Genomic DNA, 18,408 nt, shown 5'->3' with positions numbered 1-18,408 from the left:
GTTGTCCGTCATGCCTGTTATCGTGTCAAACTGCATCTTGGTTTGGTGAGTGGGTGCCTCCTCGCTTGGTGACTATTTGAAAATCCTTGGTAATTGGGGTAGTGAAGAGCACTCCGAAAATACTCAGTTTTTTTTTAAAAATCCTCAAATGGTGCTATGATTAATCAGGATAGTCATTCCTGGATGCTATGAACAACTGGTTATGGTGGGTGTTAGCTCACCTAATCATGCACTGTTCACTTGGTGCTCCGCACCTTAAGAAATAAAGAATTTACCACAATCTTTTGAACTCGTGTTTACTCTTGTGTATGCATTTATTTTTCACTTTCCCTTTGCAAATTCGCGACTTTTGTTATTAATGGTATTCATAACAATGTCCATACACATTTCTAAGTACATTTATCGTAACATTTTCATTTGCATCACAGTCATTATATACATTATTTTTATACAAGCATTATTAAACAGGCCCAATGCATTTCGGCACTCGTGGTGGTGCCTTCATCAGGGGCAATTCTGAAAAAAATAAAAAATTCCGAGTGTAAGTGAAAGCAATGTTAGGTGCATGGACTCATGGGGGTAGACAGAGATATGAATTAAGTGGCGTACCTGCTCTCAATTGAATTACAGGAGTCGATATGGTGACCTGTAAATCTAAGGCTCTGCGAGAAGTAAACAGATGTGACAATTAGAACTAGGTGTAACATATGGTTGTGAATAACCATACCTATAACGGTATTGTCCACATACCTGCTTGTCTGTATCCAAAGCAACTGTAATGACAAGCATACATAACGTAATTATTTAGAATCCTGGACAAACCTTGGAGCATACGTTTTTAACACGTGGACTAACCCTACCTTATCTTCGTGACTGTGGTGATGTATCTAAAAAGTTAAAGACACATCACGATATTATTATCATAAAAGTATCTGTGTCGGGTCTATCCCGCGCTCAATTCACGGTCAGTAAATACCTGTGTAATATAGATCGCGTTCTTCAATAGTAAAGCCGCATCGCTGGAAATCAATTTCAACCGCGTCCCGGCCGCAGCCACCATTAAGTCTCGGACTGCACGTCGCGTCAGAGTAATGTGAGGTCATAGAAAACGGACTATGGATGTTAAGATCCGGCCGTTTGGTTCTTGCTATTCACGCCATCTTAGACTGGTGTTGAAGCAATAAAACCCATATTATTATCCAATGCCATCAATACTAAAGAATCATTACTTGGCTGATTAGTGCTGAAATAACACAAGTTTTTACCTGACGTAATCGTAATCGACGTGCCAGCTGGATTGGCTATTCAGTTTTAAATTTATAGTGCGAGGTTATGTTCGGGGAGCACAGTGTGAATGTTAACAACTGATCACCGAGTGTTGATGCGTAAAATCATTTGTCCCCATGTTATACCGAAATAGATTGTGAATCATATTAAATATGACACATGTAGATTCAGTGCATACTCTACAAGGAACCTAAATGATGACTGTCTCCTATTCACAATGATTACTATTTTGCGTTGGATACGTTACATGATTAGAAACTATATACAAGGAGTCGTGTTCCAACATATTTTTGATGAATGTACACAGTGACTTTGTGCTCTCAGAGTCAAATATTCACATTAGCCTCCACATATATGCATGAAAATCTAAAATGACATTCTAACCGTAATCAAAAGAAGTGCAAACAAGATATACAAAACATAATCCTTGGAATATTATTTACACCACAATACATTTTAAATCACTCATGTTTGTCTCTATCAACCTTGTTCTGGGCTCAATGCATTTAGTTAGTCTATAGTGATACTTCTCATGCCTGGACTACATTCTCACTGTATGTAGGTTGTGAAAACCTTTCGTGTGTTTATGTGGTCTGGAGAAGTGGTGGTGTCTCTTGATAAACATTATAAGTAACATGACAGATCATATTTATCATTCAGACCAATGGGGGACTGAGTCTTCAGGTGTTTAATCCAGAATAGTTCCCGTTGTAACAACCTTTGGTTGTTGTCTATGCCTTGTTTGGTCATTACTTGTTCGATAACGAAATATCGCAATTGGGAGATGGTATGACGTGCTTCTTTCCAATGTGCCACCAATGGTGAAGTCATATTCTCGTTCCGGATACGACTTTTATGTTCCGTGATCCGTATTTTGATCTTGCGTTCCGTCTTCCCTATGTACATCTTTCCACATGGACATTTGATGGCATACACTACGTTCATGGTGTTGCAGTTACTCGAGTACCTAAGGTTGATGATTTTGCCTGTCGTCGGGTGTGTGCAAGTATTACCAACAACAACGTTATTGCAGTCCTTAGAACAAGCATGTTATATCTGCATGTCACACACAGGTGTACAGGAAATCATATTCCTTTTATGCCCCAAATATAAACAAACTAATTTCTCTAAGGTCCAACACCTTGCTTCACCAGACTTAAGTAAGTCATGGTTTGTGACTCCACACAAACACGCTCCGCCATTATCTGAATTTCTAGGTCTCCCTCACAATAATCGATACTGAGGAAGAGACACTGTTTTGGTTCAGGATTTTGTGGTAATGCATTATTATGTTTTTGCAAGCACTATTGCAATAAAGGGGTTATTATATTATTGATTCCCTTTACAGTCTGTGCAACACTCGATATTTTTTTGGTTCTGCAACAAGAAGTTATTCTCAGCTTTGTTAGCCTGGTTTGATATTTTTGATAATTATCCAGCCACGAGAAGACAGCAGACAGAATGTAATTCTTACCAATTCCATTTCCTCAGCTTTCTTTGCCTGATTTGATATTTTTGATAATTATCAAGGGAAGAAAAGACAGCAGACAGAATGTAATTCTTACCAATTTCCTGTCCCCTATTTCTGAACCACTGATCCCAAAAGTGATCCGAGTTTGTGGCAATATACCAAGTGTCCATCAGATTCACTGAGTAGATATTACCCCATAAACCTGCACATGCAAACAGAAAGAAAAAACAAAACCTGAATTATACTAGCATCTTGCACAAAGATTGACTTTTACAGAACTACCCCACCAAAGTCTGGCATTGCAACAATTCATGCAGTGATGAAGAAAGAGATTTCAAATTAAACCAAACAGTGCCCATTGTATTGGTCATCAAAACAACGGTCCATGGGAATGTGTGCACAGAAGAAAAATACAACCACACGGCTAACGAGCCCACCTAAAGGACTGTGCAGGCGTAGAAATCATGCAGTGAGGATATACTGTGCAAAGAGAAATATATTTCATGTTACTGTGCCAGGAAAAGTAATACTTGAATATATCAAGGCATGACAAAACACAATCATAATTATCCCCAAAATACGCCCCATGAGGACTGCAGCAAAATTAGGCATTTCGCACTCTTTCTGTATAATATGATGTAGCTACACAGGTGTATGCTGCTGGGAGCTTTTATTATATAAAAGAATGATGCCCTAAGTGTGCCAGGTATGCCCAGACTTAGGTCCTGGGCTCTCTGTGCCGCTGGAATCAAGCTATCCTGGCTGAAGAAGGGTGAAAGACCTGAACCGGTCCTAGGATGCTTGTTTCCGGTCCAGGGAGGACCTGGCTTGGCAGTTTGGGCTGGACTGTTCCCATGAGGCACAGGGTCAAGACTGAATTGCATATGGCCAGGTCTAAACTGGGGTGGCATGGTGAGCAAAAGAATGATGGATTTAACCCAGATCTCTTGACTGGAGGTGAATGTTTTGATTTGTTCAGCATTTCGTCAATCAATTGTGTGTCTTTTGCTTTCTCGCCCTAAGTGTGCCAGGTATGCCCAGATGTGGGTCCTGGGCTCACTGTGCCACTGGAATCAAGCTATCCTGGCTGAAGAGGGGTAAAACCCCGAAACCGGTCCTAGGATGCTTGTTTCTGGTCCAGGAAGGACCTGGCTTGGCAGTTTGGGCAGGACTGTTCCCATGAGGCACAGGGTCAAGACTGATTTGCATATGGCCAGGTCTAAACTTGGGTGGCATGGTGAGCAAAAGAATGATGGATTTAACCAAGATCTCTTGACTGGGGGTGAATGTTTTGATTTATTCTGCATTCCGTCCATCAGTTGAGTGTCTTTTGGAAGCTTTTATTAAGGCAAATCCAAGTTAGACAGTTTATAAGGAAAATAAAGTAAGACACAGCAAGAATTGGTCGCTGTACAAGCATCCATTTCCCCTGTTGGAAGTTGGTGTTAGAAAAAAAGATAAATATTTGCAATGGAGATATTGACATTCCTGATATCCAATAGGTTATACCATTTCTAGAAAATCAGGCAACCATTCAAGACTAATGAGAGGGGCCAACAAGGAGAGTGGAGGATGTCATGTCATGTTCCATTGTAGTGATACGTCTGGTAATAATGAGTTCTGCAGGTGGGAATGGGGGACAGAGTCGCAAAAGCACAAGTTATCTATATATGCTCCAGGAATAAAAACCTCAGGAGACGGTAAATACAGCCAGGGTCATTTTTATCCTAGATGGCCGCAAGCCAAGTCAACGCCCGCCATGGTCCCCACTTTCCTAAAAAATGTTTGTCTCGGAAAGTTTTATATCCCCACCAAGCAGAAAGGGATTTTTATGCGTTCAGCAGAGATGCCGGGTCTGATGGCTCTACTACATGTTTAGCAGGGTGGGTGCAGTGCTTAATCAGAGTGCAGCTCCATCCCAGTCAAACGCCCCTGTGTTTTTACTCTGTGTGATAATTGTAGTAACAGTATTTAAAAATATTTTTAAATGTTGAACCTAATTCCAAATAAAAACTAAGCCCAACTAGAGTTAGAAGATATGTTTCCGGTGGGAGGTATGGGACATTTTATAATCTCAGAATGTAAATCATTACATTACAACTTCAAAAGGTGCTATCTTTGACTGCACCCTTGCATTGGCGAAATCCCCAGTTCTATGACAGTTCTGTATTTTAAGGTGAGGCTGATAAACTCATAGCACCACTGTGAACTTGTATTTTAATTTGGCAATTCCTAATATTGTAACCGACTGCTCTAAAAAATCTATAATGTAACAATTTAGTGTACTTTAAAACACTACGGTGCCCACTATATAAATTCAGGTGTTTGGGTTAATTTTCTTTCCTGTGCTAGGGCGGTGCTGCATTTTTTGCAGTGCTTTGCTTCTAACAGGAGTCATCGTTCTTTATACGTGTAGTAAACTGTATGCTTTAGTAAGAAGGTTTTAATTAATTATAAACTATAAACTCATACTTTGTCAAACAAACTGGTAGAAATTTTTTGGGAGCTACAGCAGAAATTACCTGTGGCAACTTTGCACTCATAACGCAATAAGAGGTTAAAATGCCACTGCTGAAACATTTTGCAAGAAACACAACTACCCCACAAAATGTATGCAATTTGCCCCCATATGCAAACATATAAATGAACTAATACATTAATAGAATTGGTAATGACTCTAGTTAAAAAAGGGACCATACACGCAATACCCCATTTTAAACCCCAAAAGATGAGCTCCCACACAGGCCCTTGGCTCTTTGTCTATCCGTTACCTTGCAGGAAGCAGATCCGCTGTTCCGGGTGCATCTTCATCAGTCGCCCCATGAAGAACTCGCTGCCAAAGAGCTCTGAGCGGATGAAGGCGCCATATTTAAGGAGTCCCACCTCGTAAGGAGAGAATTCACACCATTCTGCAAATCAGAAGCAGAGAAACTAAGAGCCCATGCTTTCAAAAATTCAACCCATCTGATTAGACAATTATGAATATGAAATATTTGAAAACTCCCATTTGTTGTTCTCCACTAATCCCAAATCACTGTTAGAAAAGCGGTTATTTTAGCAAAGTAGCTAAAATATACTAACATTAAGAATTTTAGGAAGTACATTGGTTAAACTGAAGACCAGTTTAAGTTATAAAAATTCCAAAATATATATTTTGCCAATTAGATGAGTTTGCATTCATCCAGTAAAATAATTCCTTTGTGAACAGCTCCTGCTGAACTTATGTGTGAGCTGTGGAATGCTCTGTCTCTCTCTGAGGATTGGTCACCTTAGCTGGCAGAGCTCACAGGTTGTTGTGAAATTAATGAATTTCATTGGTATCTATTAAATGCTTATCTGAAATTATAAAATAATAAGAAAAGGTCTACATTTTAGATGTTTAAGAGGGCTACTAGGATTTACATCCCAAACCGTAGGATACTTTAACTTTATCTCTTAAAGAAATTCCAAAATGGATGACACTTTCAGTGCTTCCTGGTCTCATAGGTCTCCCTGTACAGTATTTAATATTAACAAGAAAACTAGCTCCTTCTGGCAATTAAAAGTTGCTTGTGATGCTAATCATATTCCACACAAGTGTGGGGCAGTTTCCAGACACATTTCCTCACTACTTTATAAGAGCTGGGGCCACCCAGCCTTTCACACGGATTAGGTGTGGGGAGCAGCAATGTTAAAATCTAAGTTGGTAAGATATTTGAAACTATACACTGGTTCTGATTAATTCACACCTAATTGTACATGCTATGTTTCACAGCAATGATGAGGGTACTTAATCAAAAACAGTTTACCTTGTCAGATAGATTTAAAGGAGCAAGATCATAAAAGGTTTGCCCAATATGGAGAGTTCACTGACTTTGTTGCATGAAGTACCACAACAATCCCATACCAAGATGGCTTCTGCATCAGCTGGAAGACAAAACATCCAAACCAGAACATGTCTTCCAACAAGAGGTCCTTTGCTGGAGCACAGCACGGCAGTACCCTCAGTTGCATTCCCAACAATTTGCCAACATTTCCCATGGAATGAAGGTCTTCACACCCACATTGCATGGGAGTGACTGTAGTTGTTTTACAATACAAAATAACTTTCATCAATTTACCTTTAAAATCAGTGGTGCTATTTTCGCCAGGTTTCACATTCATGGCCAGGTAAAGAGGCAGCGGATTCTGCCCCCTTTCCAACGCCTTCTGCTGATCCGAGAGTTTGCTTTCTGTCCTCTGTTGATGGGAAGAAACAAAAGTTGCATCTTGAATTTGCTTGAACACATTTCATACTCCCTTATGAACTCTCAATGCTTGAGAAACCTTCCTGCCACCCATTTTGTGTCCATAATTCTTATGGTGGACAAAGCATGTCATTTTTCAGTCTTACCTACATATAATTGTTGTTGAATACCTATTGTCACTAATATATTAAAAGAGTGGCCTTTTGGTCAGCACGTTGCTCTGGATTTCTTGTCAATTTATATACCTGCTTCTTATTCAATTAATTTCCTCGCGATTGTTTGTTTGTTTCACCTCTGCAGTATTTCTTATTTACTGTGTTCCAACTAGAGAACTGTGTTGTTCCACTGCTTGCGCTCAAGGAACTACTTTTTTCTTTTTCTTTCACCGCCCAATTGAATACCCACTCCCCAGCGCTCTGTAATGCTACCTCCTCACCAGCCATAGCTCATTCTTTGCCTCTCACACCCCTTGCCTGACTACTTTTTATTTAGGCCTGCCACCCCCACTTCAGGCCCGTCTTTTGTTCTTTTTTTGCTTTGGCAAAAAACATTTCTTTTTGTCGATGTTGTAAAGTCTTGGCAAGAAGCATTTATTGTCAAAAAACTTTGGAAAAGCAAACAGGTCTTCAATGGCAGCTAAAAGAATAGACCTACTGACTTTACCAGTGGTTCTTCCAATTGGCCACTTAATGTTGGAGTGAACTACCAAATTGTAACTGTTTTATCTCTTGCTCAAAACCCACCTTTTCAAAGTTATTCTAGCATGGCTGCTCAGTCTTATGTGCACAGTAACATGTTCAGTGTTCTATCCCTCAATATATTATAAGAACTTAATTGAATTGATTTCTGCTTATGTTTACTTTCTAAATTCAATGGAACAGACAAACTATGATCCAAATTAAGCAGTCCTCTTCCATGCCCACTAAACAGGAAGATATGTGCCACTAGCTGGGTTCTTTTCTGGCAGGTACCATAACATGTGTACCTTGGAGCACCGCACGCGACACTAAGGTGACCACCTCACTCCAGGTCATTATAGACACTGTCTCCAATCTTGAACTTTCACCTTGATGTCACGTGCTCTTCTAATTAGTGCATTAGAAGCAAAGCAAGACTACAAGACCCAGAGTCCTAGGACTGGAACTGTGTTCGTAATGACCTAGAAGGAGATACCCTGGAAAGCAGGAAGGTAAGTGGTCTGCTTAGTCTTATTCTATTTTACGTAAGTGTGAAAGCACTGTAGAACATATATGAGCTCAATGATACTGAAAACGTAATGGGGCACTGTGCAGCCCATGTCAGCAGAAACAACATTGACTTTTCGCATTGACAACTCAGTTTGTGATTCAAAAATATTAGACTGACCTAATGAGGATCAACATTTTCTGCAGGTTTATAGATGCAGAAAATATTTCAAATGTTATCAATTTCATGGTCCACAATTGCTAACACTGAAAGTTAGATAACACTAAAACTTAGATAGAGTGGATTTCAGGTCCTGAAAATAACAGAACAATTTGCTATTTTTAGGCAAACATTTTACAGCTCTGATAAAACCATGCACATTTGATATATACAATCTTCAGACCTGGTAGGCATGGAAACAGTTCTATGGAAAGAGAATTTGGCACTTGTCTCAATATTTACACAAGTGCGCAAAGATGGTTATCTTCGTCAGAATTTACCAAATTCTGTAGAATTGACCATCCATTACTGCACAATTGTCTATCTATGTACTTCAAAAATCAGTAGACAGAATGGATTGTCTTCTTCTGATTTTACTTGTTGATGCAGACATTGAAAATGTGCCATAGAATATACCCAGTACCCAGTTGCTTCAGGATTTACTACATGCCTTAGAATTTACTGAGTGCTGCAAAGTTGACTACGATATATATAGCATACATCTTATTGCACAGTTGGATACCTCTATAGGAATGTAGGCAAATGCCCTCCTGTTTAGAAAGGTCTTACCATGTGTATTCTACTGTTCAAGTGAATTTGATATTCATTAAGGCAGCATTTATATGAGGTTAGATGTATATCTATTTTTGCACTTATTGCTCCATTAAGGAACCCCTTGTATCATTTACTGTTTGTAGATTTCAGATAAGCATTCTCAACTGTTAGGGGCCTGGGATGGTCTGAATTGTCAGACTTGTAGGAGCGTGATGGCAAGTAAGGGGCATTGATTGGTTTAAGTTGCCTTGCCCCCCGAAGAGGCCGCAGGTACTTATGTTTTGTCAAATTAAGCACTGTGTTGATGTGAAGATGATAAGCGAGACTGGCGCTATAAAGTATGTATTTCAAATAGATATTTTCCTAATCATGGTTTAATAAGCCATAACATTTGCTTTAAGAAAACTATTGGGCGAAATGTGCATTTTATGGCCACGTTTTTGGACTGTCTAGTTGCTTATTTCACATATGCTTAAAATGTGTAAAGTGCGAGCTATAAGAACAAGAAGATAATAATCAATGAAAGCTTGCACTTATACATTTGTCCTTCCTATACACCTGTTGTACGAGAGAGTACAGCACCACTCACTGACACTCAGTAGTGAGGAGAAAGCCGGCTTACAAAACTACCAGACTCACTAAACATCATATTCTCCTACATTTTCCCACCCCAACCCTAAGTGCTTCCCCCACACCCGTACCCCAAGCAGACTGCCTGTCACTCACCGTATCTACCTTTTACTTTCATACCTCACTTGATTCCTATACTTAGAAACCTTGAAGTTCCTACCTTTGGCAATTGTCAACTCACTTCCCCTGACCTTTACAAACTGCTTCGCCTAGCTCAACATCAGTAAAACCATATCAGCATATGAACATGTCTGCAAACCGCTGATGCACCTGCCCACAGTGACAAACCCTAATACACCACCTCATTTTTTGCGTAGCCTGCTCCACCCAGAATCCTGTAAATGTAAATGTATTGCGACTTATATAGCGCACGTATCGCCCGAAGGCATCAAGGCGCTTGCCTTGGGAACCCGTCCTGGTTTTTCCCTGTGAGATAACCCCTACTGGGTATTCCCAGGGTGAAAGCCAGGCATTCCGCAGCGGGTGGGCCGCCGTAGTGGAGATTAAGCAACTATTGCCCAAAGTTGCAGCGTGGGACCCCATGATTAGAATAGGCACCGAGGCGAGAATTATCGAGTCTGTGAACATTTTTGGGCTCAGGACCCTGCCGCGTCGGGAATTGAACCCTGGTCCCGGGCCAGACCTCTGCACCAGGGTCTGCCGCTCTAATCAGTGAGCCCCACTCCTACATCCTAGATGCAACTCCTTAACAAGGGATGGCAGGGTGGGAAGAACTTATTTAACCTGCCTCTCCTGAAACCCCATCATCCACTGTATTGCAACTACAAAAGGTGTCTGGTAGCCTAATCTCCTGCATAATTTAACACCTGGCCCCAACCCTGCATACCAATATGTAGCCCACATCGCCTACAGTCCCCTTGGACTGTACCACCCTGCCAAAAAACCTGGGGTCACAACTCTCTCTGGTCGCCTGCCTCCCAAACACCCATTGGGCGAGAGGGTACAGCACAGACCACTTACACTCCTTAGTGTAAAAAAGGCTGCTTTATTAAAGCAGGCGCACATCTCAACACATATAATCCCTGGGCAAATCTGCCTTACAAAACGGCCAACCTTACTAAACATCATGCTCTCCTACATTTTCCCGCCTCACTCCTAAGTGCTTCCCCCAACACCCGTACCCCTAGCAGACTGCCTGTCACTGTATCTACCTTATACTTTCAGAACCAACTTAAATCATTTACTTATAAACCTTAAACTTTCTGTCTTTAGTAATTGTCAACTTGGTTTCCCTCCCCTTTCCAAATCGCTTTACTCACTCCAACATCATTAAAACCGATTTAACATGCAAATCACGACTCAGAAAAGCACCATAGGGTTTTTCTTCCCCCACAACCAAAAGCAACTAACCTGTTTAACTTGCTCTTAACTCGATCACTACAACCTCATCCCTAGAGCCTCTGGTAACACCTCTCTTATCTACATTTGTGTTAGACCTGGCACCATTGTCGTGGGTCTCCCTTCCATTTTTGCTGTTGCCTCATGTATTTTTGCTGGTGTTAGATGCTTTGGGCACTGTGCCACTGCTGTCCAGTGCCATAGTGCAAGTGCTGCCTATTGTAAATTGATATACTAATCAGTGGTTCCATGTTTGGCAGTTTGGTTTACTTGTCAGACCCTAGTACAGTGCACCGAGTGTGTCCATGGCGTGTAAATCCAAATGTTGCTGGTGGGCCTGCAGCACTGGTTGTGCCACCCACAGAAGCAGCCTTGTAGAATGTGTCTAAGGTCTGCCATTGCAGAGCCTGCGTGCAGTCTGGTACTGTCATGCTGACTGGGCAAGTGCACCCACTTGCCAGTCCCTAAAACTTCACTGCTACAAAGGAACAAAAAGGGTCAAGACCAGAGAACTAAGCAAGTAAATCCAGGTACCTGGCACTGAAAAAAGGAAAAATCTGTTGTTTTAAATGGCAGGTCCTCAACATAAATATTAACTTTATCGGACACAGGGCCCATCTAAAAAGACACACAAATTGGGCCCCCGATGCAGGAGTAACCTCTACGCACCAGCACTTCAGTTCCAGCTTGGACAATTGTTCTTAAGATTTTTTACGTTTTAAGCAAACTCAGTGAGTCTTTTAACTTCTCTTTCTTTCTCCTTTTTTTATAGCATATTGTAATGATAGTATATTGTAATGATTTTAATTAATTGAACAATAAAGTACAATATATATATATTCACTGCTACAAGGTTACTTACCCCGCTGTGGAACATGGATTCCAGTATCAGGCCCCACAGGTCGGTGAAAGATATATTGTGGCCCTCTTCGCTTTTCTGAGCCAACTCACTACGATAATACTTGAGCCTCTCCCATGTAAAAGCGTTCCTCTTACTCTTCATCACATCTTTGAGTGCTTTGTCTATTGGAGCGGTCAGATCCTTGCTCGACCAATCAGCATCTTCATATAGCTTTGACATGGCCCTAGGTTGGCACCAACCAAAAGACAGTAAATTTATATTTTAGGGTAAATGGCAGCTGCAGACCATAAGCAATGCAAGGCCAATAACAATGATTCTATACAGTAGAGTCACGTTTCAGTAAATGAATGAAAAACCAAAGGCAGCCGCTAATTTATCACACAAACATTTTTTTCACATCTGCACTTATAGGTCATGAAGGGTGTTCTGAGATAGCATATCAAAGCTATTATTCGGCGCATTCTTTATAATGCGTTGGGACATGAACATATTTGAGGAAACATGGATTTGTTATTAGTTGGTGAGATACTCTGGCAAATTCTCTCATTACAGGTCAAGTAAGTCAAATCACATCCAGAATGATTGGGAGATTGTCTCCAGCTGGAAGATTGTCTCTCTAGAGGAGAAACCTCTTTTAGATCTTCTGGAAGGGCAGCACATCATCTGGAGTCGGCCGTAGAGAAAAGTAAGGACCATGTAGGCTTATGAGGAATGCATTGGGAATAACATATATAAATATATGTTACTGTTTTGTTATTGAGATTTATTAAATGCAATGCACTCCCGGAACATTTTGCCCAATATAGAAAAAGAGCCATGACTATAACATGACCACTGTTCATGGAATATGACTTTAAATGTTTACGAAAGATCACAGATCTTTATGAGACTTTATAAGTGGATATTCAAATCAATTGCAAAGCTCAGCTCCTTCTAGTATTCGCACTAAAACAAACATTTTAGCACTTTATTTTACACTCTATGGCGAATTCTTTCAAATTGTTAAAAATGATATTAAAACATAAAAAGAGGTTGATTAAAGATTACGGTTCCACCAGTACTTGACCACTAGATAGTCCAGTCCACCTGTTATTACACACTACCTTCCTCTCTTCCTCACCATGTTGATCCAGAGGCGCCTGTTATGTACATGACACAGTCCAGGAGGCCCATCTTCTGGAGCATGGATAGGTGGCTGTACATGGACGTCATTGCTCTGATTCCGCCCCCAGTTGCTGTAACAGCCACAACTGGAATCTGCACCACAGAGAAATTACATTAGTAAAACAATAAGCATTTGAAGTTCCATTAGACTAATGATATACCAGCTTGGACAACCTCTGATCCATTGATTGCCCTCAAAACAATCAGGTTTGAACATTAACATTTGGGAGGAGATGTAGGCCAGTGGTTTGTGCTTCTACCTTTGGAGACAGTGACCGAGATGTGAATCCCAGCCTTGGCACTAGACTCAACATCATGTGATTCTGGCCAAATCAATCTCCCTGGCCTTAAATGAAGTAAAATGTACTTGTGTAATGCCCACTTGATGTACACAATCTAGATTGTCACATGGAGCCTTACGTAATGCAGAGCACTCTGTTGCTTCACAGGTAGGTTTGCACTCTTTACAAACCAATACATAACCACTCAGGATATGGAATATCTCTCTCTGGCAGGATGTCTACGTTGCCCACCTCCTTCCCTGTGGACAATTTTGAGGCATAATTACACTATGTGGTATTGTCTGAGATAAAGACACTCAATGCTTCACCATAAAGGGAGGGGGTGGCAGGACAATATATCCATTATTCAGGGATTTCAGATGTATTTTCAACACATCTGGACTGATCTCCAACATGCCTCATAGAAGGGGACATCACATACATTCTCATACCACACCAGAGCCCAAGAGCACAAGGCAAGATGGCCTGGCTGAGCAAAGGACCCAAAGGTGCAGGGCCATTTGATGTGTCTGTTTATAATTTATTTTTATTATTTTTATATCATCATATCTGTCAACTATTGGAAAAAGCTTGAAAGCAGATAAACAAATAAACATATATAAGCAATATCAAATACTTGAGTAACAAACAAAACATAATCTTAGATACAAAACATTGAACAGAAATAGACCATAATGCATGTCAATGATGAAGTTACTCGTAGGCCTTTATTTGTAATACACAGAACTTAAAACTGAGCACATGTGTAAGAAACCCGGTCTTTTTGCAGATGCCCACCACTTTTTGCCCCCATTTAGGCTACTAGATGCTGTATTTCAACTCTGACAGTTCACTGAAGCCTGATAACCAGCCACAAGTGCCAATGCTTGCTCACTAAAACTGATATGCGTGAACTGGCAACCCCAATTGGCAAATGACTTTAACCCTCTTATAAGTCCCTAATATATGGTACCAGTGGTACCCAGGGCATGGGTGTGAAAGGGGCCACCAGGGCCTGAAGCACTGCTTGTGCCACCCTTAGTAACCCAAATAAACTACTGACAGCAGACCTGCCATTGCAGACTGCAAGAGCAGTGCAAACTCGACTTTACCCTCACCATATGTGGCAAAGTCAGTGCACTATTTTTAATACATGCCAGTCACCCCTAAGGAAGTCCTTCTGAGCCCAGGAGTCAGAGTGCATTATATTAAAGGTGTGGAAATGTAAGTGCAAGCTTATATATCTGTATTGTGGCCTTTACCACTTAATAACGCTATAACTGATGGACAGTCCGCAGTATAACATTGGCTAGCACCCAGGCAAACCAGAGGTTGGCAGCAACATTATGGCACTGCCTAAATATGTCATGTTGGGTATCAAACAACGTGCCACATCACCCCTGGCATGAATCTTGTGTCAAAGACGATGTGGCATGTAACCAGGTGGTTACCTTAGAGGTTGCCCACCTGGTTGCCCCAGCCTTTTATGTGCTCTGGCTAGCAGCCCACTCTTGCTGCTACCGAGACAGGAATCTGACCCCCCGCCAGGAGGTGTGAATGCTCCCAGGAGTTAGAAACAATGGCCTGGTTGGAATGGAGGTCACACATCCCTCCTTGACAGGCTGGGTAGTGAAGTAGGGCATCAAAACGGTGCTTCAAAGGCTGCACCGCCTGTTATATGCAACCAGGCTGCCTCAACAAATGAGGAAATAGCCCTCCCCTCGACCCCAGGCATATCTGCACCCGCTCGGCAGGCCAGAAAATTAGATCTTAAGGAAGTGTACACCCCCAGAAGGCTAGCTAAGGAAGACTTCTGCCATTTTTAAAAGTGGTAGAATAGTGGGTTCTAGGTAGAAAAGGTGACCTACACCCCCCGTTGTGGTCACCTCAGGGGATGATTAGCTGCTGGAGCTAGTAGCCCATTGGCCACTGGCACCCACACCCCTAACATCCCTAAATCAAGGATTTAAGGGCTACCCCTGACACAAGAACCCCCTGCTCTGATTTGACTTGCAACAAGGACAAAAGAAGAGACCCATGTCTGCGACAACAGGGGCTTCACAAACCAAAGAAGTGATAGTCGACACCTGTGACTTCCTGGAACTGCACGGACCAAAGCTCGGTTCGCACAAACAGAGGGACCTCTTTAAGAGCCAAAGGCATCACCAGACTCCCCTGGACTAGTGGTACTAGCCCCCTGCAACAGCAGGTAAAAATAATATACCAGAACCAAAGAATCGCTAGCCATCGGGCCCTTTGAGGAATCGCCCAGAAGTAGATGGTCCAGTGCATTATGGGGAACGTAGTCCTGACCTCCACAAAGTTTCAGGTGGCTACCATACTCCGCAGGACCTCTGGACATTGAAATACATTTCTACTGTGCTTACCATTGCCAAGGCTTGTTGGTCACCTGTCTGGCAACCACCCCCTTTACTCTGGCAGGATGTCTACTTTGCCCACCTCCTTCCCTATGGGCAATTTTGAGGCATAATTACACTTTGTGGTATTGTCTGAGATAAAGACACTCAATGCTTCACCATAAAGGGAGGGGGTGGCAGGACAATATATCCATTATTCAGGGATTTCAGATGTATTTTGAACACATCTGGACTGATCTCCAAAATGCCTCATAGAAGGGGAAATCACATACATTCTCATACCACGCCCAAGTGCACAAGGCAAGATGGCCTGGCTGAGCAAAGGACTCAAACGTGCAGGGCCATTTGATGTGTCTGTTTATAATTTACTTTTTATTATTTTTATATCATCATATCTGTCAACTATTGGAAAAAGCTTGAAATCAGATAAACAAATTAAACAGATATAAGCAATATCAAATACTTGAGTAACACAGAAAACATAATCTTAGATACAAAACATTGAACAGAAATAGACCATAATGCATGTCAATGATGAAGTTACTCGTAGGCCTTTATTTGTAATACACAGAACTTAAAACTGAGCACATGTGTAAGAAACCCAGTCTTTTTGCAGATGCCCACCACTTTTTGCCCCCATTTAGGCTACTAGATGCTGTATTTCAACTCTGACAGTTCACTGAAGCCTGATAACCAGCCCCAAGTGCCAATACTCACTCACTAAAAGTGATACGCGTGAACTGGCAACCCCAGTTGGCAAATGACTTTAACCCCCTTATAAGTCTCTAGTATATGGTACCAGTGGTACCCAGGGCGTGGGTGTGAAAGGGGCCACCAGGGCCTAAAGCACTGCTTGTGCCACCCTTAGTGACCCAAGTAAACTACTGAGAGCAGGCCTGCCATTGCCGACTGCAAGAGCAGGGCTAACTCAACTTTACCCTCACCATATGTGGCAAAGTCAGTGCACTATTTTTAATACATGCCAGTCACCCCTAAGGAAGTCCTCCTGAGCCCAGGAGTCACAGTGCATTATATTAAAGGTGTGGAAATGTAAGTGCAAGCTTATATATCCGTATTGTGGCCTTTACCACTTAATAACGCTGCAATTGATGGACAGTCCACAGGATAACATTGGCTAGCACCCAGGCAAACCAGAGGTTGGCAGCTCCATTATGGCACTGCCTAAATATGTCATGTTTGGTATCAAACAACGTGCCTCATCACCCCTGGCATGAATCTTGTGTCAAAGATGATGTGGCATGTAACCAGGTGGTTACCTTAGAGGTTGCCCACCTGGTTGCCCCAGCCTTTTATGCGCTCTGGCTAGCAGCCCACTCTTACTGCTACCGAGACAGGAATCTGACCCCCTGCCAGGACATGTGAATGCTCCCAGGAGTTAGAAACAATGGCCTGGATGGAATGGAGGTCACACATCCCTCCTTGACAGGCTGGGTAGTGAAGTGGCGCATCAAAATGGTGCTTCAAAGGCTGCACCGCCTGTTATATGCAACCAGGCTGCCTCAACAAATGAGGAAATAGCCCTCCCCTCGACCCCAGGCATTTTTGCACCCACTCGGCAGGCCAGAAAATTAGATATTAAGGAAGTGTACACCCCCAGAAGGCTAGCTAAGGAAGACTTCTGCCATTGTTAAAAGTGGTAGAATAGTGGGTTCTAGGTAGAAAAGGTGACCTACACCCCCGGTTGTGGTCACCTCAGGGGATGATTAGCTGCTGGAGCTAGTAGCCCATTGGCCACTGGCACCCACACCCCTAACATCCCTAAATCAAGGATTTAAGGGCTACCCCTGACACAAGAACCCCCTGCTCTGATCTGACTTGCAACAAGGACAAAAGAAGAGACCCATGTCTGCGACAACAGGGGCTTCACAAACCAAAGAAGTGATAGTCTGCACCTGTGACTACCTTCCTGGAACTGCACGAATCAAAGCTCGGTTCGCACAAACAGAGGGATCTCTTTAAGAGCCAAAGGCATCACCAGACCCCCCTGGGCTAGTGGTACTAGCCCCCTGCAACAGCAGGTAAAAACAAAATACCAGAACCAAAGACTCGCTAGCCATCGGGTCCTCTGAGGAATTGCCCAGAAGTAGATGGTCCAGTGCATTATGGGGAACGTAGTCCTGACCTCCACAAAGATTAAGGTGGCTACCATACTCCGCAGGACCTCTGGACATTGAAATACATGTCTACTGTGCTTACCATTGCCAAGGCTTGTTGGTCACTTGTCTGTCAACCACCCTCTTTACTCGATGATGCACTTTGAGGGAACTCCGCAAAACCTTCACCCAACATAAACAGTGGCTTTGCTGTCGATTTTTTGCACCCTGTTCCCCATCAGCACCATGTAAGTGAAAAAAAAACGCTCTCCCTCAGCTCCCGCTCCAGCATCAAGGACAGCCCGGATAACTCTCCACCTGGGCTTCTTGAGCCAGGTAATATAGAACTGACTGTCGTGGCTTGGTCCTGGGATCCACAACACTTTTACCGTCCTTGAATTCCATACAACTAGACCTGCAAGTGACTGATTGTCACTACCACTTTTTCAGATTGACTGCAATGCAATGGTTCTGCCGTAGTTAATCGCTCTGATTTATGTTTTCTTCTAAAATCCATCACTCCTGTTCTATGTATCTGATTTAGTTTGTTTTTGTGTCTAAATTAAGATAAAAATCTGTTCTATTTTTATAGATTAGTGTCGGATTTGTTTTTTGAGTTATGTCAATTACGTATCGTCCATGTTGGTACTCTGAAATGCTTAACACATTTTCCCCTA

At 42.1% G+C, this 18,408-nt stretch overlaps 1 protein-coding gene across 1 annotated transcript in view; it reads right to left on the bottom strand.

Moving 5' to 3' along the window:
* LOC144781025 (cytosolic phospholipase A2 delta-like) overlaps positions 1–18,408 on the bottom strand; it is a 136,468-nt gene that overhangs the window by 45,120 nt on the left and 72,940 nt on the right. The window contains exons 12-16 of the mRNA XM_078659640.1: positions 12,915–13,051; positions 11,795–12,017; positions 6,859–6,976; positions 5,530–5,667; positions 2,853–2,960 (exon numbers count right to left, since the gene is read on the bottom strand). Coding sequence (XP_078515766.1) covers positions 2,853–2,960; positions 5,530–5,667; positions 6,859–6,976; positions 11,795–12,017; positions 12,915–13,051 — 724 coding nt within the window. The remainder of the gene's footprint in view (positions 1–2,852; positions 2,961–5,529; positions 5,668–6,858; positions 6,977–11,794; positions 12,018–12,914; positions 13,052–18,408) is intronic.

The sequence above is a fragment of the Lissotriton helveticus genome, chromosome 9, assembly GCF_964261635.1.
Source record: "Lissotriton helveticus chromosome 9, aLisHel1.1, whole genome shotgun sequence".
Taxonomy (NCBI): Eukaryota; Metazoa; Chordata; class Amphibia; order Caudata; family Salamandridae; genus Lissotriton; species Lissotriton helveticus.
This window is presented reverse-complemented; position numbering and strand designations above follow the sequence as displayed.